Source organism: Myodes glareolus, chromosome 20 (assembly GCF_982192425.1).
Source record: "Myodes glareolus chromosome 20, mMyoGla1.1, whole genome shotgun sequence".
Classification (NCBI taxonomy): Eukaryota; Metazoa; Chordata; class Mammalia; order Rodentia; family Cricetidae; genus Myodes; species Myodes glareolus.
The window spans coordinates 6,748,807-6,772,836 of record NC_142045.1 but is presented as its reverse complement, the minus strand read 5'-3'; the positions used below and the strand labels follow the sequence as shown (position 1 = coordinate 6,772,836).

At 44.5% G+C, this 24,030-nt stretch overlaps 1 protein-coding gene across 5 annotated transcripts in view; it reads right to left on the bottom strand.

The window, feature by feature from the left end:
- The window catches only part of Trim2 (tripartite motif containing 2), a 139,019-nt gene that overhangs the window by 35,093 nt on the left and 79,896 nt on the right, over window positions 1-24,030 (bottom strand). For 4 of the 5 annotated variants that reach the window (XM_048424600.3, XM_085682525.2, XM_048424598.3 and 1 more), the window contains exons 2-4: window positions 18,728-18,909; window positions 11,889-12,126; window positions 870-1,021 (exon numbers count right to left, since the gene is read on the bottom strand). In XM_048424600.3, coding sequence (XP_048280557.1) covers window positions 870-1,021; window positions 11,889-12,126; window positions 18,728-18,861 — 524 coding nt within the window. In that variant the 5' untranslated portion in view covers window positions 18,862-18,909. Of the gene's footprint in view, window positions 1-869; window positions 1,022-11,888; window positions 12,127-18,727; window positions 18,910-24,030 lie in introns of those variants that run through there. The other variant, XM_048424601.3, reaches the window with a different exon arrangement.

Genomic DNA, 24,030 nt, shown 5'->3' with positions numbered 1-24,030 from the left:
TCCGTTTCTCCAAAAGCGAAATGCCCCTTTTAAAGTCGCTTCTCAGCATCTTTAAAGAGCAATAGAACGAACGAACGAGACTTTCGGGGTCACAGCTCTTTCTATCAACTTCAGCCACCTACGTTAACTATTGATGGTGTGATAGACTTTGCAGTAGAAGCCTGCCTTGTGCATGTAGGATGTCTAACAGTGTTCTCTCCTCTACCCAGTGTCAACAGCATACTCTCACCCCACCACTGCTAGGACCCCAAAAATGCCTGTAAGTATTCTCAAGTGTTCTGGGTGGGGGTGGGGGTCTGAATTGCCTGTGGTTGAGAACCACTGTATTCTAAATGTCTAGCTTTATCTTTTTTTTCCCAGTCACATAAACTTGCTGAACTCAGAGTATCTGGAGAACGTCCTGTATATTTTCAAGTCCCTTTAGGTGACATTGAAAAAAGATCCTATTCTCGCTGGGACTCCTGACTATCAGTAGGACTACTGACTACTTTGTCTGTCTTTCAACTGGTTGTTAACGTCTTCTTTTCAGTCGATATCTCTCATACAAGACACAGGTACTGCTTTTATTTGTGTCCATGCCAAAGGGGAAAAGAAACCCTGAAAACAAACACACTAGGAAAACTGAGCGACCACTGCTCGGCACCACTGGACGGGGCTCATGCACAGAACCATCCCAGCCACCACCACAGGTCTGGAAGCAAGGAAAATCTCGGTTCTGGTTTCAGGCAGGAGGTTCTGAGATCTCATGATCAAGAAGAATGTAGAACATACGGAGTTATATATACAGGCTGGCATGATCCTAGCATCTCAAACACCAGGTGTGGAGGCCAGGCCTCACAAGGGGTGGAGAGTCTGTAGGGGCATGGCACCTTTTGTTGACCGCATCCAGCTGGACCTGAAGTGAGGCCTTGTGCTGCTCCACCACGTCCTTCAGCGGCACTGTGGGGTGCTCCGCATGCTCCCCCTCGGTGCACTCCCGACACATGGCCGTCTCACAGGACTGGCAGTAAAACTCCATCACCTGTGGGTAACACGGAGAGCTCACTCTTCAGGGAAGATACACACATTCTGGTCTGCTTCATTCCCAGTCACTGAAGCTGTTGGCATGCTAGCACCCAAGTGATGACGTGACATTGACGTGACATTGACATGACATTGATGTGTCAATTGACGTGACATTGAAGTGACATTGACATGACAAGCCTCAAACAGAGATGCATCCGACTCCAAGGCCACTGCTGCTCCTCTCAAGGACTTGGGTCTTAGAACCTCTTTAAACTTTTAAACTCCTTATAAAGCACTGAGGACTTTAAAAGAGCCTTTGAGCCACACAAGGTGGTGGAAGTCTTTAGTCCTAGCATTCAGGAAGCATAGGAAGATGGAACTCTGTAAGTTCCAGGCCAACCTGGTCTACATAGTTCCAGGACAGCCACGGTTATACAGTGATACCCTGTCTCAAAAACAAACAAAAAGGAACTTTTGTTCCTTTATATATGGATTCTTTCCTTTCCATAGATACTTGTCACAATAAAAATGAAACAAAAATTTATTTATTAATAGATGGAAAGTGAAGTCACTTAAATACTAATGTTGACTTATGAATAATAATAACTTGTAAACAAATAATATTTATAAAATGGAAAATGTTGGCAGGAGCATAGCATGCTTTGCATTTCAGTACATCTCTGCAGTGTTTAGTTTGATAGAAGACAGCTGAATTCTTCTTTCTGTTTCTGCATTCATTCTCAGAACACATACAGATTCTGAAAAGTTTCACCATACACACGAGAGAGAGAGAGAGAGAGAGAGAGAGAGAGAGAGAGAAACCAAACATTATCTTTATTATTCTGTTATGAATGCAGTATTCACCTTGTGGGACCCCTGAAGAGGTCTGGGGACCCAGGAGAGCTCCTGAATCTTATTTAAAACTGTCACTGCCTAAGCAGAGATACACTGAGCCATTTGCACCCCAGCTCCATCACCATAGAGCTGAATGGCCATAGACAAATGACCTAAGTTCACTGAGGCTCAGCTTCTCAAGAGAAGATGACGCCATCCATGACAGTAACCTGCTCCACTGGATTGCTGTGAAGATGAAGTGACTTAATACACACAGAACATTATGATGCCTGGCACTAGCCCAGTCTAGTTCCCAGTTAGGTACTGCCATAGTAGTGGCAATGACATCATCTGGATATCCTTAACCGGAAGCTAAGGACACTGACCCTGAAGTTAAGTCACTTATCCTGGTTAGGATGGACACTTAGTAACACAAAAGCCTGATCACAGGGAGTCTCTTATCCAGAGCACAGGTTGTGCCTCACCTGTAACAGGTACTCAGCACTGGATCACATGAATCACAGGATGCCCATACCCATGGTTCCAGGGGTATGTGTCATGGCAACACAAAGGACTCCTTCCTTATTTAGTCTTCACTGTTTGTCATAGTATTTTCTGATTTTATTTTTGGAAACAATCTTTCTGCACGAATCAGATTTAGATAAAAGTCCTTCAAAATGTTTCCATGAGAATGTTAGATTCATGCAACACTGTACTTTGAAGTAAGTACATAGTAAGTTACAGGAATTCACATTTCCTTTTAATTTTGTCACCTAAAATGACCTTTTAGGACTATGCCTAGGCAATAAATTGGAAACATCCCCCCTTTTGGAGATAGGGATCAATTTTTTTTAAAATTTTTATCACATAAGACCTGTTAGGCTTGGACCATGAATTGGAAATTTCCTTCCTTTCTCTCTTTTTTGAAGCTGGGGCTCAAACCCCGGGCTTTACGTATGGCAAGCAGATGCTGCCCCCGAGCTTTGCTGCGGCCCAAAGTTTCCTCTGTCCATCTGCCATTCAAAACATTCTCGTGCTGAATTAAACTGTACTTTAATAACAAAGTCAAATGGAAATGCAAACATCCCAAGGGAAGACTGAACATTTGCTTCTTATTTTAAAAGGTGTGTGATTCAGTTCAGCTCAGTTCCTGAGGGCCTGCCACACAGGAACTGTTGGATACGGATGGTGTGGACTAAGCCGCCCTCTTTTTGTTTTATTGTTTTTGTTTTCATTTTTCAAGACAGGGTTTCTCTGTGTAACAGTCCTGGCTGTCCCAGAACATGCTTTGTAGACCAGATGGCCTCAAACTCACTGAGATCTACCTGCCTCTGCCTCCCAAGTGCTGGGATAAAAGGCGTGTGCCAGGCCAAGGGGTCCTGTTAATGGCTCTCCATTTCTCTCGCTGGAGTTGCTCTTTGGACTGGTTTATGTCACTTTAACATATTCCTTGCTTTATTTGTTCAGGAAACAGAAGGCTCTAAAACTAATGCAATGTCATGTTAAATTTCCTACTGTAAGGTTTTTAGAAATTACTTTTGGAAATGCAAATATTTGGTAATGACATATGAGCCCTATATCACAAATATCTTATTAGAACTTTATTGGACTAAGGGGATTCTTGCCTTTCAAGTGGCTGGTGGAAGGGAGGCATAAAGAACTTTTCCAATAAATCCTGAAACTTCCTTCTGAAAACGTTCTCCTAGGGATCCATGGTGCGTGATTCTGTGAGGGTCAATGTTCCTTTCACTTCTCAGCTTCAGCAGAAGGTGGCTCACAACATCAGACCTTATCTCTGGATCACACATAATGAATATCTCCCCTTGGGGCAGACTCTCATGAGATCCCACCAGTCAGGAAACAACCGCACTCCGCCATTGTGTGCAGCAGAGCCAAGAATGGGTGCTAAGGCTCCTTCCCTGGGGTTCTCAGGGCGTGGGGACTGCTGCCAGTGTCTGGGTCCGGGTCGGGGAGTGTGACATGCTAACAGTGCTCCTCCAACCTACTGACACATTTCTCACTCAGCCGAGGCCGACCCTGACTTGCCACACGCTGCTTGTGAGGAAGGAGTGTGCCGCCTCAAACATAGAATGGGTTAGACAATGGCAATGTTTATTTAGCGGTCAGAGGCCATGCTGTGTTTAGAAATCTCAAACACTATGCTGTATCACTGAAATCTGAGGAGTAAGACGATGGGGAGGAAATTATGAGACCAGAAAAGGACCTGAAGTAATATACAGACACTAAAAATCTAAAACATCACCAAGACCAGAAACTATCAGCCTACGATTACTAACCTCCTTCTTACTTGGTTTATTTGGCTTCCTGTGTATGCAGAAGACTTGTTTATAGGGTGTGGAGTTGCTTTGGGGGGGGGGTGATGAAAACATTCTGGAACCAGATAGTGATGATATTTGCACAATTTTATGCATATAAAGCCCACTAATTGTACACTTTTAAGTGTTCGAAATATTGAATTTGATGTTTTATGATTTCTACCTTAAAAAAGACTGCACCTTTGAGTGGGTAACAGCGAGTGCTCACTGTCTGTGGTTCAGTTTCCCAAGGGTGTCCCTGGAGAAAGCAGCATTTGGAAGTGAAGAAAGCTAGTGGTTCTTAAATGCTCGTTCTAGGCTTTGACAGCTGAGACTTGTTGAGCTCAACACTAATTATGGGGTGACTGGTGCCTCTCGGCTGAGGTCATCCATCTTTGCAGAGATGATCCCACTGTCCCCAGGGGTAGAAGGGAAGCCAGACGCCAGGGTGAGCTTGGTGCTGTTGACAGGTGGTCACCGTCTGTGTCCATCAGTGGAGAGGTTGGCAGGACCATATGCATTCCTAGGGGAAAGGATGCTCCAGGCCAATCTGCTGGTCTTTGTGAGGAGCCTGAGAGTGGATGGGGGAGGGGCATTCTCACCCCGAATATCCCCTTCCTGTCAACATCCTTGTTAGCTGTTGGATGGGGCCTCACTGAACACTGACAGCGTCCCTGGTCATCTGTCTAATTCAGATCACAAGGCATGAGCTCAAGTGTTGGCTTTGTGAGCAAAGTGGTTCTTAGATCACTGGCCGTCATTCTGTTTCCTTTAGCACTCGGCAGTGTCGTCTGGAGGTTTAATGAGCATTATTTCAGCAGACTTTCATCCACCGGCGCTAATCAGCGTGGTGGCACCCCGTGTTGCTGTTAATCACCTGATTTTATTAACCTTCACATGTTCGGTCGGTTTTTAAAGATTTACCTGTGGTAGTTAACTGCAGCGGTTTATCTGGGATACTGCATTGGGCTTGCATGTGCAATGAGCATTCCTGTTTCAAAGAACCATAGCCATTAGCTCCTATAGTCTACGGCCAGATGATGGAGGGGTTTAGGATATGTGCCGCTAATTCCCCAAGGCCTCTCGCTGGTCTATAAATTTTATAATCCTGAAGAATCTTTAATGGTTCTAGAGGCACTGAAATTAGCAGGGTATCTGTCATCCTAGTGTCTCTGGTGCTGAAGCATCTTTAAGAATTCCTTTCTATTCTTCTGCAAGTCAGGGTCTCGCTCTCTAGACCGGACTGGCTTCAAACTCGAACTCATAAGGTCCTGCCTTGTGCTGCTATTAACGACATGTGCCACATACCTAGGTATTCTTTCCTAACTTGTCCATCAGACAGTAGCCAGAGACCCCTCCTTCCTTAGCTCTTCCTCAGGAAGAGAGTGCCATTTTGTAGAAATCCAGTTATTTTGCTCTTTATTTGTTTATTTCTGAGATTCTGGGGTGGGAACCCAGGATTTTATAAGTGCTCTGCCACAAGCCACACCCTAAGCCCTCTAGTTTCAATTTTATTCACTTTTTTCCATGCTGGGGTTTGAAGTCAGGGCCCTATGAGTGTGTGACCTGCTTCACCACTTACCCCATTATTTTGAGATGGGGAGGTGTGGTCCTTGTTTCATAGTCCAGGTTGGCTTTGAACTTGTGAACTTGAGATCCTCCTACTTGAACCCCCCAAGTGCTAGAGTTATAGACAATACTACCATCCCTGGTGCCTAGTAATTTTAGAGTTATCCACCTCCAAGGAGGGCATCATCACACCCTTGCCACTGAACCTGCGATTTCCTGGCAACACCAGTCTGGGGTCAATCTCCTTCGCTGCAGTTCTGCAACCTCATTCCTGCTGGATCAGAGCCTCTCAGTGGTCACTCCAGCAGCTTCCTTATGTCTCGGTCTTGTCTATTTCGAATCTACCCTCTCACATCTCCAGCTAGCTTGAGATGAGTTCAGTGCGAATCGTACGGAGGTATGCCAGTGTTTAATGGTCTCCAATAGAGCCTCAAAGTGAGGTCAGGCTTGAGCTCCCAATAATTGCATCCCATGTTCTTCCTCTAAGCTCTGACCTTTTAACCTCTCTGCCCATCACCAGTTCTTGGCTCCTGAAGACACTGGTTTGCCAGCACAGTGGAGCAGGACAGCCTCTTAGACTCTCCCATTCTTTCTGCAACAAAATATCATTCTTCTCTCTATACTGTATACACTGTATATACTGTATACATTGTGTATACATACTGTATATATGTATTATATATACTGTAAACACTGTGAGCTCACAGAGAAAAGCCAGAACTCTAAACATGAATACAGTCACTTATACCAACACTTATGTCATTTGTTTCAAAAACACCCATTTGGGGCTGTGAGTAAGGCTGTGCCAACGCCTGTGCTCAGCCCTGGCTGGAAATCCTTAGACTCAGTCAGTCAATCCATCAACCAACCAGTCTTAATAATCACCCAGCAATCAGTTGTATGGGCTGATAAGAACCTCAACTGGTGTCTAATATTGTAAATTTATATTATTTCTAGTTCTTACCATAATATGGAAACTATATGTCAAATAGAGAATACAACATTCTTATTGTAAATTGTCATCTTATCCAGTTATTTCCTTAGACATAATTCTGCTAGTGGAATTACTGAATTAAAAGGTGAGAGGCTAGCTGAAATGTCTGCTATATTCTGGCCCAACTGACTTCCTTTTTCTCCACAAGCCCTGAGGTCAGAAGACAAATCTGAAGAGCTGATCTCTCCTTCCACCTTACGTGGGTGCAGAGCCTGAATTCAGATCGCAGGCTGTGCAGTGAGCTCCTTCACCTGATGAAGCATCTCGACAGCCCCTGGTTATTATCACTTTTAAAAAATAGAATAAAGATTTTGTGTGTGTGTGTGTGTGTTTGAGACCTAACCTCTGGAATGTGATTTCTTTAGCCATTTATATCTTTCCTGTGAATTTTCTAAGTTCTTCGCTCAATTTCTTTTGAGATAATCATATTTTCCTTGTCAGCGTCCTGACATGTGAAGAACTCTCTGAGGCATTTTCATTAAGAATTTTATGGTTAGTATTACGTTAAATTATTAATAGCTTTCATTTTCCTGTCTTCCCTAGGTTTGGTGTTAGGAATAGGAATGCGCCACAAATTAGCTGTGCATCTTTCTACCGTTCACCATTCAGGACTATTCTAAGAACCAGACGCATTATTTCCCTTTCCATTTTATAACTTATTGTGTTGTTCTTTTCTTAGCTTCTTGAGTTTTTGTGTGTGTTTGTTTTTGAGATAGGATCTCATTATAGAGGCCAAGCTGAATTTGAGCTCTCACTGATTCTCCTGCCTCAGCCTATACTGCATACCTGGCTTCCAACTTCCTAAGCTGCATTCTTTTTGAATTAAAGAAAACACTTTGATACCTATAAAAATCTCCTTTAAAAAGTATGGAGTTATTTACCCCATACATAAGACAGCAAAATCTTTATTTCTGTGGGTATTTTTGTTGCTGTTTTATTTATGTGCATTGGTGTTTTGCCTGCATGACAGTGTCAGGTCCCCTGGAACTGGAGTTACAGACGTCTGTGAGCTGCCAGGTGGGTGCTGGGAATTGAACCCAGGTCCTCTGGAAGAACAGCCAGTGCTCTTAATCACTGAGCCATCTCTCCAGCCCCCACTTCTTTGTTATATGTAGTCCTGTTTTGCCCTTACTTTATGTATTAAATAGCTGTGAGTTTCGAAAAGACATTTTGTGTTTTTTTTTCCATGAACAATTGCCAACTTAACTTTAGCGCACTGTGCAGGGGCTAAACACACTGACGTTTTGCTGGGCCCTATTTACACAGTCCTTTTCCGTGGCTCAAATTCTCCCAATCCTAGCTTCACTTAACAGATTGCCTTCTTAAAACACACAGGTTTTTATGTGAGGGAGGCAGATTCTCTCATGAATGTCCTCTTTCCTCCGAAACATGTCTTTTGCTCTGGGCTCAGTGATACTGCCTAGTCCAGGCATTTATCGACATTAGCTGGGAATCTCAGCAAAGGCAAACCTGGTGCCCACCCTCAGTCTCACCGCCCTGTTTGCCAGTCAGACGGCAAACCATCCACCTCTTATTTTAAAGGTTTGATGCTCCATGTTGCTTTTGGAATTTAGGTCAAGTACTTTCTCGATGATATCACAGTGTGTCGCAATCTCTCCCCAGCTACTTTTCTGGTTCCTCCCTGAAAGTCTCCTGCCCACCTGTAACCTGGCCCCACCTCCCGACATCATGTTCCAGGTGCCCCAGCTGCCTGCTATTCCTGAACAACACCACACCTTTACATGCATTACCATGCTATCTCAATACCAAGCGCCATTTATTCCACATTCTACACAGCTGCCGGTTCAAATCTAGGCTGGTGCCCTACGGTTGGACTCCTAGTGTCTCTAAGACTTCCTTCCCTATCAAACAGGGTCTGAAGGGAGTCCCATGATTGAACTAAACTTTATGGGAACTTGTACCTGACTGAAATGCTTTCCTAGACATAGCACTTAGGATGGCAGTCCAAGCAGAGAGCCTCAGTATTCACTCTGAGTCAATAAGAAAAGGGGTCAGAAAAACAACATTCAAACCGCTTTGGGAGGAAACTTCCCAGCTTGTTTTGGTAAAATCCACACTATAGTCTCCCTTGGATTGTATTGTATATATTATACCTTGCTATTAGTACTAGCTTAGTGTACTTCTAATTAAACAGTTACAGATACGCAAGGCATGGTGTCTTCTTGTGTTTAAGGCTATCGTAAAGATCAGGATGCTATGGATTTTAGGTCTAGCGTCAGTGATGTGTCAGTCAAACTGGTACTTAACCTGTTCAAGACTGAAAAATCTCTGTCTATGGATGAGGGTCACTCACACCTGCCCTGCAGACTGCATTGAGAAGCCGAGTGTGGGTGCTGGGCAACTCTGTGCACCAGTCTGCTGAAGATGCCATCCACAGTGCTGAAGTCTCTGCCCATCTGAACTTATTCTAGACGGAGATCTAGAAGACCAATGAGCAAACAGCCCACAGATGACATTACGGATGCTATGGGGCAGGATAGGAAGTGACGGGATGGAGGGAAAATGCTATTAAATGGTGGCTAGCCATGATGGCGCAGGCCTGTATTTCCAGTACTCGGGAGGCAGAGGCAGGCATATCTCTACGAGTTCAAGGCCAGCCTGGTCTACAGAGACAGTTCTAGACCAGTAAAGGGTACACAGTGAGACCTTATCTAAAAAAAGGGGTGGCTTGCCTCAGAGAGCATAACTAGAGAAGAATTTCTGGGAAGGAAATGGAGAATGAGGGCTAAGGACAGACAAACCACAGTAGAGAGGGCATGGAGCAGGAGGAAGGAGTGGGACAGCCAACTGAAGGCAGAAACCCCACTGAGGAGTTGAAGGAGGCCAGGCCAGCTGAGGCAGAGCAGGCAGAGTGCAGTGTGGCTCACAGTCAATGGCTGATAACGACCGCTTGACTCTAATGATCACTTGCTGTCCTGGTAGTTTATAACAACACAGTGGGGTGGGGCTGGGGGATTATAATGCAAGTAGCTACAACTGATTCTTTAGTGCCCAGTATAATGAGAAAGGTGAATAAGGTCATTGATTAGAATTAATATAACATCAGGGCTGGAAGAATAGATTAGCAACAGGGCAGGAGCATTCAAAAGGCCCGGGGTTTGATTCCTAACATCAAATCATCATCATCACTATCATTACCATCATCATTATCATCATCCAATTCAGGGCACTGTGCCAGGAATTGAACCCAGAGACTTTCACATGCTAGGTGTGACAATTTCAATGGTAATAGCCCCCATATTTGAATGCTTTGCCCTCAGCTTGTGGAACTGTTTGGGAAGGATTAGGAGGCTTGGCTTTGTTGGTGGAAGTGTGTCACTGGGAGCAGGCTTTGGTGTTTCAAAAGACTCCCATGAGCCAGGCAGTGCTGTGGGACAATGCTTTTATACACCGTAAAGATTTGTCACTCCTGTTGGTTTCATAAAATGTTGATTGTCCAGTAGCCAGGCAGGAAGTATAGGCGGGGCAACTAGACTAGGAGAATTCTGGGAAGAGGAAAGGCAGAGACGTAGTTGTTATCCAGAAGCAGAGGAAGCAAGATGAGCATGCCTTACTGAGAAAAGGTACCAAGTCACATGGCTAGACATAGACAAGAATTATGGGCTAATTTAAGTTGTAAGAGCTAGTTAATAATAAGCCTGAGCTAATAGGACAAACAGTTTATAATTACTATAAGCCTCTGTGTGTTTCTTTGGGACTGAAAGGCTGTAGGACCAGGCAGGAAGAAACTTCCATCTACAAGACAGTGGTGGTGCATGCCTTAAATCCAGCACTCTGCAGGCGAGGTAGATGGATGTCTGTGAGTTCAAAGTCAGCCTGGTCGAGGACAGCCAGAGATAAACAGTGAAACCCTTTCTCAAAAAAATGAAATAAAATAAAGAAATTTGAAAGAAGACTCATACGATTCCCAATCTCTCTATCTGCCTCCTAGTTGTGGTTGTGTCTCAAGATATGAGCTCTCAGCTGCTGCTCCAGCATCATGCCTGTCTAGCTGCTGCCGTGTTCCCTGACATGATAGTCACGAACTCTAACCCTCTGAAACCCAAAGCCCCAAATTAAATGCTTTCTTTCACAAGTTGCCTTGGTCATGGTGTTTTACCACAGCAATAGGACAGGAATTAGGACCCTAGGCATACAGCCTACCACTGAGCTACACTTCTAACCTCTGAGAAATATGTATTTATACTTTACAGAGAATCTCTCTGCATTGCCAAGGCTGGTCTCAAACTCATCCGCTTTTCTCTCAGCTTCCTGGGTGCTAGGATTATAGGTATGCACACCACACCTGGATCAAGAAATTATTTTAAGTGTTAACCTTTCCTGAAAGCTTACTATGTGCTTTAAACATCATTTAAACATTTTATTTCCCAATTTCAAATAACCTATTTGGTAAATACTATTATTGCTTTCTTTACACAGGAAAGGAAGAAAGAATTTAATAAACTTAGTAAAGCTGAGGCAGGGATCAATTAAAGGCAGGGTTTGAATCAGCCAGGCTGACTCACAAATCCGTGCCTCTAGCCATGGCATTATCCTGTCCCTTCCAGGTACAGAGCCACCGCCAGTCAGTTATCTGATGAGTCTTTAAGGTCCATTTGCATCCGCAACAGCTATTGTGTTAGATAGAAGCAGGACGCCTGTCGGCAACTCACAGTGTGCAGTCTTTATCAGGGATTCATGGAGCTTCAATTCTTTATTCCTAAGACATGAGAAAAACTCTCTCCAAGAAAAATAAATGCTAATTAATTAGCATCTTAGCAATCACTTTTCAATTTGTAGAGCTTATCTGCTATTCAATCTGTATCTGTGATTTTTGACTTGCATGTTATGTCTGGGTATGTGTAACTTGCAAGCAGCTACTGACTCTCTCTCTCCTTCCCCCGCAGAGGACAGCAACAGTATATTCAAAGTAGAGATGATAAAGACAGATTTTATGATATAGGTAACCTTGTTAGAGAAAGTGAGCAGGACAAATAGCCTGAGGGTTGTTAAAAGTTTGTTTTTAATTAGTCGTGTCTGAGACTTTGTTAACACAGAAAAGATAGTTAAGGACCTTTGCTTTAGTGAAGACTCTCTGAGGTGTATATCCAAAGCCTCCCCAAGACCACGCTACCATGTTCCACAGGCAGCCTGCGGTCTGCCTCACTTACATTCCCGTCGTGGTTTGGGCACGAGAGAGGCTTTCCTGCAGCCACAGCGGTGACCGTCTCCAGGATGGAAGAGTCCTCGCCATTGCTGCCTGGCGTCCGCTGCAGCACATCCATGAGGTTTGTGATAAAGAAGTTGTTCTGGAGCGCAGCCACCCCTTTCTCAGGCAGGATGGAGGTCTGGCGACACACTGGGCAGGAGAGGGTTAAGCTGTGGGCTGGAATGTAGTTCTGCAGGCACCTGTTCAGAGCACACATGGGGGCCGTCAGTACTGAGCACTGCTTCTGCATGCAGGTACCGGCTATGGTCTCCTCAACCGTGGCTCACAGTGCGCCACTTTCCAGAAACCCACTCTTTGTGGTGTCCTGTACCAGAGAAATCCTACTTCAGAGACCAAGAGCTAACCTGCCCTCATATCGGCTCTATCCACTAACCAGACAAACGACTGTGCTCAAGGGAAAAAAGAAAATGTCTTCTTATTTTTTTTTCTAGACTTCTGTAGTGTCTAGAGACCTGACACCCACTGTGTGGTTTGTTCAAGGCCAATCAACCTTGACCTTCTAAGGAACGTGATAGCCCTACCAGGTCAGATGCCCACGTGGCTCACACACATAGTAGAGACTGGAAGCCTTGTTCTGTAAGCATCAGGCTCACAAACGTGTGAAATTTTGCAATCGGGGAAAAAAAATGTCAGATGTGCTTGTCAACACTGCAATTCATTTGACATATAAAGTCATAATCATAAAAGAAAGGCATCTGACTAGAATATTTGATTGACGCAAGGGAAACCCAGACTCAGTCACAGTTTCTCTTGCTTCTCCGCAAGAAGCACCAATTCCATCCAATTAGTCACAAAAGAAATTTATTAACAATAATGACTACCATATTTCCTTCAAACTACATTCTAAATATTCCCGTGAACCTATGGACGAGGCACCATTATCATCGCTTTGGGCATCCCGGAAGCAGGTGTGTAGAGAGGAACTAAGTACCCACCTAGCGTTCTTGAGTAGGTCATGGTTGGAGTGGGAGTCCAAACCCAGGCAGTTTGACATCATACACTAAGCTTTAAATAACTAAAGATGGGGCTGGGCTTGTAGCTCCGTGGTTAAGTGCTTGCCCAGCATGCATAGGTCTCATTTATGCACTGCAGAAACAAACCCAAAATGATACTGTTTCTTAGCCAGAGTTTGGGAACCACCAATGTGGCATCTTAGTTTACGGATGAAGAGAGTAACACCAAGAAGGGTTAGCTGATGAACGTCTCAGAGGCAACCTGGGCGAAGTCTCTGCCAGGAATGAAGCAGATCTGCTGAAGCCAAGCATGGTACTTAAGGCCAAGAGGCATTGTCAATCGTATTATACCAGACAACCGACATCCATCAAGCTTGACTTTGCCCCACTCCCTTTTTGGGCTGGATCTGTTCTTCCTGTCTGTTCTGTGTTTTCTGAGTTATCAAAGCTTGGTGTTACTCATGGCTCCCTCCTAAACGCTCTTATTCCCCTGGGATCCTATACCCTTATGAGTATAGCAGAGAGATACCCTCTCCGAGTCCTGTGTCTTCTACCTCTTGACACATTTTAGATGTCTCAAGGGTCATAAAACCCAACATGCAACAAACCAAACCAACGCTCTTTCTCAAACCATGTCCTCATCCTGTCTTGATGAATGGAACCCCCATCCATTCATCTAAGCAAAACAGACTAGGCGTCATTCGTCAAACAGCAGCTCCCCTCCTGTTTCTTTATTTCTTTCACCTACTCCACCATTAGAGTCTGTCAATCACTAAAAACCTTCCTAGATTCTCTAGTTCTCTTCATGTCTATTCTACACTCTCTTTTAGTGATGTGGGATTCCCCTCTGTATGCTGTAAATACCATTGGTTAATAAAGGACTGCTTTGGACCTATAGCGGGGCAGAACAAAACTAGGCGGGAAAAGCAAGGATGTAGGCTGGGAGAAAGGAGGCAGAGTCAAAAAACAGCCATGTAACCCTGCCAGAGACAGACGCCAAAACTTTGCTGGTAGGCCACGACCTCATGATAATGCACAGATTAATGGAGATGGGTTAAATTAAGATGTAAGAGTTAGCAAATAAAAAGCTAAAGCTAATGGGCCAGGCAGTTATTCAAATAATACAATTTCTGTGTGATTATTTCAGGGCTAAACAGTCAGGAAACAAACAAGCGGCCTTCCTCCAACAGACTATATAAATGGGAATGATTGGGAGTTCATAACGGGCCATTGAAGATGTCAAGTTTTGCTCTCCTTTTGAGCCTTGTTGATGGTGTTTTAGAAGACACCAGGTTAAGTGGCCAACTTTGAAGACGCCCTGAAACAATAGGTTTATCCATTCAGCATAAGGGGTCCTAAAACTCAGTCACTTGAGAAGGCGAGACAAACTGTGCATCCTCTCCTACAAGAACTAAACCTGCTAAGGAGAGCTGCTGAGCACTCTCAATAGGCAGTCAGTCCAAGGAGCGTATGCTAGAACAAGTCCTGTCAAGGCACATCATTCCACAGGGACGCCCTATGGGAGGGTCTCATGAATCTCCGCCGTGCGTCGCTGGATGGGAGGCAGGGCTTAGCAGGATAGACCCTGGGCAACTCAGAAGTGTTGCTTCTTACGTAACATGGTTAAGAAAGAGGAATGAAAACAGCCCCTGAGAGGGTGCTAATAACGCAGGAGAGAGGCAGTTACGTTGAGCACAGACTGGGTGCCAGGCTATGGTCACTGCCGCAAACAAAGTCATGGTGTCACCATCTGCACCCAGGGACAGAGTGGTCATTCTCTGGGGTTTGTGTTTAACCGGGTGCAGTCAGTGTTGGGGTGGGGGAGGGGGATAATCATTATTTAATTATTGCACAAAATGGATTACAAAGCATTTGGATAAATAATGCCTGTTAGAATTCAGGCATTTTGCTGGCCTGTCATCTGGCAGAATGCACTCAGGCAGTACCCTGGCCAGCCCAGGGTCCTGTGGCTGCTGTGTCACTGACTATGTAGTCCATAGGCCAGTGCAAAAGGTCCTTTTGAGAGACAAGCTCCACCTATTCCCACTCTCTCTTCTGTTGTTCCTCTGAAGGGGCTTTTCCTCTCTCTTTCTCTTTCTCCTCCCCCTCTTCTTCTTCCTCCCCCCCCCAATTATACCTCCTAGACTAAGAAAACAAGTCTCAAATACTTAAAATTGGTATGTACTTTTAAATGATGATGAAAGTATATGGTTAGCTCTATTACAACACACTGTATATGTGATTCAACTCTGCTTTAAAATATATTCCATATACTGATAAAAAGTTAAAGTTATAAAGATCCATTTCATATTAACAAAAGCTAACTTAGAAACCTCTCAGCTTGGATCCGGCTCTCCAGGCAGATCCTATACTGCAGTCATAACTCAGATATACCCAATATACAGAAGTCTTCAAGTGCTCAGAGATCGAGAGGATATAGTATTTAAAATGTTTAATTATTAAAAGGCTTTTCTGAAGAGAGGCAGGCTAGCTCCTGGCACCACCCTCATTTCCTCCGAAGACGATGGATGGATGAATGGATGGATGGATGGATGGGCCAAGGAGAAATTCCATCCACAACTTGCCCCATAAGTGGTACTGCTAGCCACTGACCAAATCTGCCTTTCACCTTAATTGTTGCAAAGGCCTCTTCAGACCGTGAAAAACAGGGTGCTGAGGAATGACTACCTCAAGTTGCTTAGGGCAAAGTAGGCTGATCTTTCTACAAACCCTTACTCCACAGGATCTTCTGGGGCCTTGCAGGCCTACCTCTACCAGCCAGAAGATGGATGTTGCCCTAAGTCCTGCCCTCAGTGACCATGGAGGGTGCCGGGTTGGCTGTCAAGGTAGCCAATCTCTGTCATTGCTTGATCTATCCTTCTCAAGACCTCTGTTGCAGTTTGATGCATGGCAGGTTTGCCAGTTTAAAAGGGACCAACTCACAAAACAGGTTTCAGCATAGCTTTCCTTTGTTTAAATAAAGGTGTTTTCAGTTACAGAGCTTAACTTGTGAGGATCTAAGGATGCTCCAGGGGATAAAAAACTGTTGTAAGGTGCACACATGCAAGTTGTCAGCTTTCTCTCTCATTACGTTACTGTTCACTGTCTTAACATTAATCAGCAGAGTTCTGATAGCTAATAATCCAGCTCTGATGGAGAACTGAGCACCATACCACACCACTGTCATCATAGCCACAAGGTTAAGATTTTAAATTCCCTTTGGTTGCTTCCTAGTGAGAGACTTCAAAGGTCCTTTTCATTGTGCTAAAAACATTTGTCACAGTTTTTCTGGATAGAAGAGTGTTAATGCTTTCAACCAAAATCGTTTTTTGGTGTGAGTATACTGCCATTTCTACAATAAATTCCAGGTCAGACGATAAACAGTGGAAATGTTAATGTGTCTAAAACTTATGTTTTCACAAACTCAAAGAATCCTTGCAAGTTCCAGGGAGTCAATTTGAATTCACTTTGAACAGATCAGATGCACTCCAGATAAGAACTGTCAATCAACAGCCAAAGCCTCCCCACCTTTCCCTGGTCCTGACACCCTCCCCTTCAATCACTAGGACCTAAGGAAAATTAACCTTCTCCTCTGCTCTGCCAACATCTTGCCAGGTCCAAGAGGTACCAGATGGTTCTACATAGCCTGGACATCAGTGAAACAACCAGGTACCCTAGGACGTGGCCAACATCCCAGTTTTCTCAAGTCCCTGAAAAATGGTTGATGCCTCAGAGCAGCAGGAAGCAGTCTTGAGAATCCGGCCCCCCTATTCCTGTCCCACCTGCTAGCCCCCTTTAATTTCCCCACCTTTTTATAATAAGAAAAAGATGGGAATGTTAAGATTCAGGCATTATGTTAGCTAACCTGTCATCTGGCATGAAGCACTCAGGCAGTACCCTGGCCAGTCCAGGGTCCTATACATACATAGTCTGTATGCAGGTACAAAATTTGGTCCCTTTAAGGGACAAGCTCTGCCCATTCCCGCTCTTTTTCCTGCTGTTCCTCTGCAGGAGCAAACCATACTTTTCCTGTGTCTTTCTTCTTCTCTTTCTCTTTTTCTTCTTTTCCCCTCTCTCCCTTCCCTTCCCCCTAGTAAAACTTCACATTTAAGTTCTATCTGCCTGACCATGTTTGTCCCTCACCCATCGTGAGGGCTTCCCACAAGGGTCCCCACTTGTGCCGTTTTATAACAATGCCTATATATGAATAAAATGAGAAGCACAGGTACACGATACAAACCATCACTAAAACAAAACAACCACCTACATAATTCCAAACGAAAGGAGAAACCCCACAGCTTCTAAGCAGAAGCAAATACACCTTCCCTTTACTCACCTCCGCTATCAAGGATGTGGTCATCCTGCTGCAGCAGGACCCTCCAAAGTAAATTAACTCATTTTTAAATCCCCAATTAAATAATAAATGCATTTTAATTGGATGGGAAATAAGATCAGCATACATTTAAAATAATTGGAAGCACTGATATCATGATCTAGAAGCAGGAAGCATGCAATTTTAATTTCATCTATTAAGTACTAGAAATGTACTTAACAACATGTGTTCAAACATAACTAGAGTATCTATCCATTTTTAAAGAAAATATTTATAAAGCCTTGCTAAGGATACACTTAAATTGAACCACAAGTAAATGACACGCTGACAACTCTTTCTGCTTTTGTTTTTGTTGTTCCTGTTTTGGTTTTTTGTTTGTTTGTTTTTGAGAGAGGGTCTTTCTATGTAGCTGTGGCTGTCCTGGAATTTACTATGTAGACCTTGAACTCAGAGATCTACCTACGTCTGCCTCCCGAGTGCTGGGATTAAAGGAATGTGCCACCATTTCAATCCTGTTTTTGTTATTGTTTTTTTTTAATTTATTATGTATACAATATTCTGTGTGTGTGTCTGCCTGCAGGCCAGAAGAGGGCACCCGATCTCATTTCAGATAGTTGTGAGCTACCATGTGGTTGCTGGGAATTGAACTCAGACCTTTGGAAGAGCAGGCAATGCTCTTAACCGCTGAGCCATCTCTCCAGCTCCCTTGTTCGTTTTTAAGACAAGATCTCTGTGTATAGCCCAGACTATCTTCAAACTCAAAATTCTACTACTTCAGCCTCCTAAGTACTATAATTACAGGCTTGTGCTACCAAGCAGGTCACATAACAAACTTCTTATGCCTGTTTTTTGTGCTTGCTTTTGTTTTTACGTCGTAAATAAAGCCATGGAGAATAAAAACACATTTAAAGGACCGGAGAAGTGTTTCTGGGTCTGAGAGAGCTAACTGCTCTTCCGTAGGGTCAGAGTGCGGTTCCCAGCACTCACATCCAGCCAGCAACTCACAACCGCCTCTAACGCCAGCTCCAGGATAGCAGACGCCCTTTTCTGGCCTCTGCCCACAGATACACACACACACAAATAAAAATAAAATCCTAGCCTTTAATCCCAGCACTTGGGAAGCAGAAGCAGGCAGGTCTCTGTGACCTCAAGGTCAACCTGGTCTACATAGTGAAAGCCTGCCTCAAAAATATAAATAAATAAATAAGTAAATATCTTTCAAATGAAATAGCAATTGAAAACACTCTTACAAGAAAGAAAAATAAAAACTGTGCTTTCTTTAGCTTTGCCTCTTTTGGAAGTGAACCGGTTCGTTCATGGATGCTTTCTCAGACTTGTAATTGTTTGAAATGAAGTCACTGGTGATTCCTGACTGAGTTTCTCGGTGTCTGTTAGGAGCACAAGTCAGGCATTGTCTCTCACAGGTAGCAGCAGATTCCCGAGAAAGAGCCCTTGCGGGCGGCGGGTGATCGCGGGAGCATGAGAGAAGCTTACCTCTCGCAGAAAGTGTGCAGACACGGCAGGACCTTGGGGTTCTTGTACCGTTCCAGGCATATACTGCAGATCAGAAACTGCTTGTCGATCTGACGCACCACGGGACTTGGGATGCTGGCGCCCTCACTGGCCATCCTAGACCACTGACATGGGAGGCCGGCTGTCGTCGACCCTGCACGCTGCTGCAGCAGGCAAGGAAAGTCAAAAGAAAAACACATGATCACCCTCTGTGCACACCAATGCTGGGCTCTTCTACTCTAAACACAGAAGACGATGTCAGTGACCGCAAAGAAAATAACCAGAGCCAGCTCTCATTACTACAGAAGTAATAGCAAGCTGGTTTGCACTATAAATAACAGTAAAATAATGACATCTTCCTTCCCTATACAGAGAGCAGATCAGGAGAGGGTGTGTCCCACCAAGATGCTGGCTGAGTTTAAAAGTGAGTGGTGGCCAAGGGGCAAATAGTTACACAGCTAAGCACATGCCTTTACCCATGACTGAATATACAATTTGCCTTTTTTAGTCATGTGACATTCAGTATGGTTCTTTTTAATCGCTATGCTTTGAGGGGACTAGAAGAGGCCAAGCCCCAACACATCACCCTGGTGTAAGTTGTTTGAACTGAAAGCTGTTGAGAACGATATGCAGTCACTGGGGAAAACTAATCTTCTCTTATGTTGCGTACCTAGAGCCTGTAAATGATCTGATCAAAAGCTTTCGCAGGGGAAAGGTATGCAGATTGTATCAATACGAATTGCTTTTAACACTTGTTTTGTTTGTGCGTCTGTATGTGGGCATGTCACTGCACACGTGAAGGTCAGGGGACAAATTTGTGTGAACTGGTTCTCTTTCCACCGTGTGAATCCAGTGGTTGAACCCAGGTCTACAGCATTGGCAGGAATCTCCTTTGCCCACTGAGTCGTCTCTCCAGTCCTATATGGCTTTGTTTGTTTGTTTGTTCATTGACTAGCATTCTTCACTCTACATATTCAGAAGTTATCAGAGGAAAGACGTGCAAACTCCAGGAGGTGACCGGACCTGGGCAGTTTAACAACAGCAAACACTTTTTGTCTACAAGGGACATGAACTTTCCTTTCATAAAGGACATTTCTCCCTCGGAACTGAAGTGTGGGGAGGGCTTTCGGGTACTGTGGCTGCATGGAGATGGGGCTCCCTAGCAAATCATGCCTGACCAAGCTCACAGACCCAGGCTTCCCTCTCATTCCCAGAGCCTAGCCCTTTTCCCTTTCTCAGCCCTTCACATGACCAGGAGTTATTAAACTGTGCTATCTAGTAACAGAGCAGACTAAAGCAGAGGTAGGCCCTGTAATCTTAAAGAAATAGCCCTTGCCTCTCACATTTGAAGGGAAAGAGAAATGAACGCAGAGGAAGCTTCCAGTGTGCACTTGAGGGACCGTGCGTGTGACAAAGAGCACAGAGAGGAAAGTAGAGTCCCCTAGGCAGGAGGTTATAACAGTCCCGGCTTGGGCCAGCACCTCAAAGTTTCTGGCTCCTATCTCAAAAAGTTAGCATGGGTTGAACTGAAATCCACTTTTCAGTTTTCTAAGCACTTGATAAGAATGCTCACAGGCCTCTTGTTCTCAAGGGAAATACTCTACCAAAGATAGAAGGAAGGAAGGGAGGGAGGACAGACAAAGGCTAATTAATCTTCAACATAATAGAAATGAAAAACTTATTCTCATTCTATGTATTAGACAGACACACACACACACACACACACACACACACACACACACACACATCCTACAGGGTGAATAGCAAATGCAGCTCTGAAACTTAACGTCTTTCCTCCTCCTAAGCTGCCTACCGCTCTGACCTTGTGCTTTGATAAGGCTTTGCCTTTGAAACTTAGCTTACATCTGACACGAGACCTTGGTCTGTGACTTGTGTCTGAAGTAGGGACCCACGCGTATTTACAACATCAACAGCCCTCAGCTTTCTGTGGGAGCCGCTCTTTTCCAAACACAAACACTAGCTCTTATGCCGCACCAAACAACCAATGCTGTCAGATGTACTTCAGCTTTGCCTTTAGAGAACTATTTATTTTTATTCCGTGTATATGAATGTTCCGCCTGCATGCACGTATGTACACTCCAAGCATGCCTGCTGTCGGAAGAAGCCAGAAGAGGGTGTCACATCCCCTGCAATGGGAGTTATAGATGGTTGTGAGCAATCATGTGGATGCTGAGAACCAAATCCCACTCTTCTGGAAGAAAGTCAGAGTTCTTACAAAATCCAGTCCCAAGTAGTAGTTCACCTTTTATTAAGAAAGCTCTGGCTCTTCCCAATTAAGTGGTCAACCCTAAAAACATATACATACAGGCAATACTAATGAGCTCAGCATGTTGTAACTATATATTATTCATTTTATAAGTATATGACAATGATTTTATATTTATTTTAATTTTATACTTACTAAAGATGTGCAAACAAAATAAATGCCACACACTAAAATTAACCAGAATCTACAAGGTCAATAAACTTGTACATATCTAGTATATTTTTATGTAGTTATGACAATAATAATTAGAGAAAAAGAGGCTATGCATTTGAAAGGAAGGTCATAGAAAGGGGGAAGAGGAGAGGGAGTGGGGGAAATGGCATAATTACATTTTATTTAAAAATAAAATTAAAAAATACAACCCCGTCAAGATCTGTTCTAACAGAGTCACACACATGACAGGCTTATAACCGGATATGATTAGCAAGTGGTGCTTTGTGAAGCATCCGTCAGGCAGGGGCACCACCTCCAGTCAGAGCTCCCTGCGTGGTGAGGCAGTGTAGGTGGGAACACCTGATAGGCCGGCGCCGGCGGCCAGACTTTCCATAGAGTGCTCCCTGAAGAGCTAGAGAAAGATCTTCACTGATGGGATGAAGGGCGGTGTTCATCTCTCGGGAGCTGGACCACATCCCTATGACATCAGACTAGTGAAGGAAAGCGCTGTCTGTCTCAGGGACAAGGAAACCAAAGCTGAGGTTTAAATGACCTGCGCAAGGTCATCAAGGAAAATCAGTGGGGCGGGAAGCTCGGGTTTCAGGTTTTCTGCCTCCTCTGATGGGCGTCTGGTAGCTAATCTTAGACAAGGGTAATGTTCGTATGTGCCGCAACAATGGTAGCATGCTCTCTTCCGTGTCAGTAAAACTTGCCTGACTATGAGAAATCAGCCCAATTCTTGAACAAAAATTCACTAAGGGTTCGATTATTATTATTATTATTATTTTAATGACAGTGCTGGCTGGAGATGTGGCTCAGTGAGAGAACACAAACTCAGCATTTGATCTAAGGTTTGGTTTCCTTACTCCCACACATTCTGTCATTAAATAGGGGCTAGAGGGATAGCTTGGCAGTTACAAACTCTTGCTGGTCTTGCAGAGACCTGGATTCAGATCCCAGAATGCACCTGGTGGCTTACAACAGTGATTTCACTTCCAGGGTATCTGACACCACCTCTGGTTTCCAGGGCACACACGTGGTACAGAGATATACATGCAGGCAGAACACTCATGCACATAAAAGCAAAATAGATAAATTTTTTTGAAAAGCCAGTTAACATTTATTTTGAATAGCTTTAAAAGTTTAAAGTCGCATCTATGTATCCATTTGTGTTGGGGGTGCAGGGAGGCTACAGTGCCACAGGAAGCAGAAGGAGAGGGCAGAGGAAAACTTCTGTGAGCAGCTTCTCTCCTGCCACTAAGTGGATCTCGGGGACCCACTAAGGCTTGGCAGCAGTGCATGTACCCACTGAGCATTCTCGCTGGCCCTTGAACACGTCTGATGTTTTCCATGGGACCATGCTGGCTCACAACAGCAAAGCGAAGGGATGACAGGGAGAGAACGCAGATATTTAAGTGACTTTAAAAAAAATCCTTGCTTTAACCAAATGATATATATTAACTGAATAAAATTTGCTAAGCCAACATTCTTATGCTCTAAAACTTCAGAGAAAGCATTTGGTTCTAATTCTATGGTAATTATTTTGGTGAGTGATAATGTCTGTGTTAGTATGTTCACGTGCAGGGTGCATTAATTATGCCTACTCATTAACACTGATTGAAGATCATGGCAGGGCCGCAGATCTGTTACACGTGACCTGCTGAAGGCGTCTTGCTCTTTAGAACGCCCAAGATCAGCACAAAAGCTTCCCGAGCCCCAAAGACCCCCGAGCTTTGCCAGGATAAGGACGCTTCCGGGAATACTTCTGGATGTGCAGTACCCGGAAAGCGTTTCACTGCTCCTAAAGGGACAATGTGCTTGGATGAACTCAAGCACAGCGTGAGCCACAGAGCGTGGTGGGAGACTTCTGGGCCCGGGAGGAGGGCTTGGGCACTGCCAACAATGAATACCTAACTACATTCTCCTGGGATGTCCCTCCCTATCTGGGCTTCCAAATGGTGGGCAACCCTTTCTACCCATAGATGTGGCCGAAATCAGTTCAGGGGAGCAAAGACCAGAGACAGACCGACTCTTCTGCCGGAGACAGAAGGATTAAGTGGAAGAAACCATCCGCGGAGCCAGGGCAGAGCTGATGGCACACCCATTGGCCGAAGGCCAATGGAGGTGAAGGCAGAAGAGCCTTTCTTCTTGAAACTGGGTCTTGCTATGCAACGTAGGTTCTCAGCATCCTCCTCCCTCTATGTTCCAAGTGCTGGGGTTAGAGGACACGGCACCTGGTCAAAAGTCATTTCTATATGACACAGTCTGCACTAGATAGAGGCTGATATTCATCACCTAGAAGAGCTTTTCTATGAGGCCCTCTCACCCCACCCCTGCTCCCCCTTCCCCTGACCCCACCCTCTTTTGTTTTGTTGGGGTGTCTCCTACTTAATCTGATCACGAGGTTTAAAACCCCACATCTATTTTCTCTTATGGACCCCACGTTTGTGGAGCAGCAACCCTCCCCTCCATATGTTGAAGCCCTAGCCTGTAATGTATTTGAAGACTGTGATCATTTGTGGCAGAGCATTAGGCCGTGAGGATGGAGCCCTAAGGACGGGATCTGAGCTGGAGAGCAGTGTAGTTTCCCATCCCCATTATCTCGCAGATTTTGGCAGTTTATGTGAGTAGAAATGGTCTTGACACTTCAGAGACCCAGATGAGAAAAAAGGCCAGGCCAGAATCAAAGTCCGTACTGCTTTTCTAATCAAGGAGACCAGGAACTGGTCATATGCAGCACTCCGGCTAAAGGCTGTCCGTTCTGGACATATTCCTCTACTCATGCAGGCTGATGGCATTTTTCCCACTGTGCTTCCTGGCATGGGTGAAGCCTACGGCTCCTTCT